General features: G+C 46.7%; 1 protein-coding gene across 2 annotated transcripts; it reads right to left on the bottom strand.

Moving 5' to 3' along the window:
* Window positions 1–248: 248 nt before the first annotated feature.
* Window positions 249–1,357, bottom strand: LOC111531294 (platelet factor 4). 2 transcript variants are annotated; one of them, XM_023198517.3, is made up of 3 exons: window positions 1,041–1,357; window positions 598–724; window positions 249–472 (listed from the first exon to the last, which is right to left on the bottom strand). In XM_023198517.3, exons 1-3 carry the CDS (start codon window positions 1,129–1,131, stop codon window positions 385–387), a joined length of 306 nt encoding a protein of 101 aa, XP_023054285.1. In that variant the 5' UTR covers window positions 1,132–1,357; the 3' UTR covers window positions 249–384. The 2 variants fall into 2 exon arrangements, with proteins under 2 accessions (XP_023054285.1, XP_023054284.1); XM_023198516.3 differs by lacking the exon at window positions 1,041–1,357 and adding an exon at window positions 851–1,029.
* Between the last annotated feature and the right edge of the window lie 235 nt (window positions 1,358–1,592).

Below are 1,592 nucleotides of genomic sequence, written 5' to 3'. Positions count from 1 at the left end.
TTTTTAAAAGCCCTAATATTTATTGACAAAGGTAATAATAATAGTCCAGGTAAATTGTAGCTATAAAGTACTGCAATCATGTAAATGCATGAATATGTATCAGCCAACACGTAACACTAAGCAAAACCAGTATTCAAACCTTCCTTCAAAATACTTTTTGCTTAAAATACCAGCATTTTTTTTCCATAAAATTATGTGTCAATACAATTTTTGCACTATTATTAAGAAGTATTTTGACTATACTACAATTTGATTTATTTTGTTTATTTAAAATCATAAGGATAACACAAATATCAGAGGTTCTTTCTCAGTTAGATTGAAACTGGAAAAAAAAAAAAAAAAAGCATATTACATAGCAAATGCATACACTTAGACAGCTAGTAGCTAACTCTCCAAAAGTTTCTTAACTATTTTCTTGTACAGTGGGGCTTGCAGGTCCAAGCAAATTTTCCTCCCATTCTTCAGCGTGGCTCTGGCAAGGAAAAGAGAAGAGATGTGACCTTCAGTCCTTAGGTTTGCAAATGGCATTAAAAAGGAGAGGGATGGGCAGAGGAGGCACGGAGCTGGGGCACTGAATGATGCAGTGCAAGGACTCACATCAGTTGGGCAGTGGGGCAGTGGGGTCCGGCCTTGATCACCTCCAGGCTGGTGATGTGCCTGGGACGGACCTGGGAGGTGGTCTTCACACACAGGCACTGCAGGTCCCCATCTTCTTCAGCTTCAGCTGAGGGGAAAAGGGAGGGGGTAAGAGAGGAGAGGGGACGGAATGGTGACTCCATGAGTAGCCAGAGGTACTTTAGGAACTTTCTCCACTACCTTCAGCCTTCTTTTCCTTAGCCGTAAATCATACCTCCCTCAGACAGAAGTTGTGCTGACCATGTGCGAGGTGCAGGTGCAGCGCCTGGCACTGTGCCCGGACAGTCAGCAGGCGCTCGGTTAAGTGTAGCTGCGATCATGATCCTAGAGGACTCCCCAGCCCCAGGGCTTCCCGGACTCCCCCTCGCCGCTGGCGGCCCTCACAGCCTTGCTTCTGCTCTCACCTCTGGCGAAGGCGACCACAACTGGCAGGAGCAGCAATCCCAGAAACAGCAGCACTGGGCGTGAGGCGCAGAACTGGGCTGCAGAGCTCATGTTGCCACAGAGTTTCCAGCAGGATCTTAGTACGATGGGAAAGTCGGGCTGCGTCTGCGTGGCCAGTGACTCCTGAGCCTCACCAGGCGCGTTTTATCGCTGGCTGTCCTTCCAGTCCGGAAGCCTGAAGTGGACAGCGAGGAACTGCGGTGAGGAAACTAAGATACTGCTGGGAAGTCTTGGGCTCTGGCCAGCTAAGATTACAAAAAAAAAGAAGAAAGAGGGAGAGAGGGAGAGAAGGAGAGAGAGAGAGAGAGAGAGAGAGAGAGAGAGAGAGAGAGAGAGAGAGAGAGAGAGAGAGAGAGAGAGAAAGGGGGAAAGGGGAAAGAGGGGGAAAGAGGAGGAAAGAGAGAAAGAAAGAGAAAGAGAAGAAAGGAAGAAAGAAGGAAAGAAAGAGAGAGAGAAAGAAAAGAGAGAAAGAAAGAAAGAAAGAAAGAAAGAAAGAAAGAAAGAAAGAAAGA

Source organism: Piliocolobus tephrosceles, chromosome 3 (genome assembly GCF_002776525.5).
Source record: "Piliocolobus tephrosceles isolate RC106 chromosome 3, ASM277652v3, whole genome shotgun sequence".
Classification (NCBI taxonomy): Eukaryota; Metazoa; Chordata; class Mammalia; order Primates; family Cercopithecidae; genus Piliocolobus; species Piliocolobus tephrosceles.
Note: the sequence above shows the minus strand (reverse complement) of the source record. Positions and strands in the feature narration are given on the sequence as shown.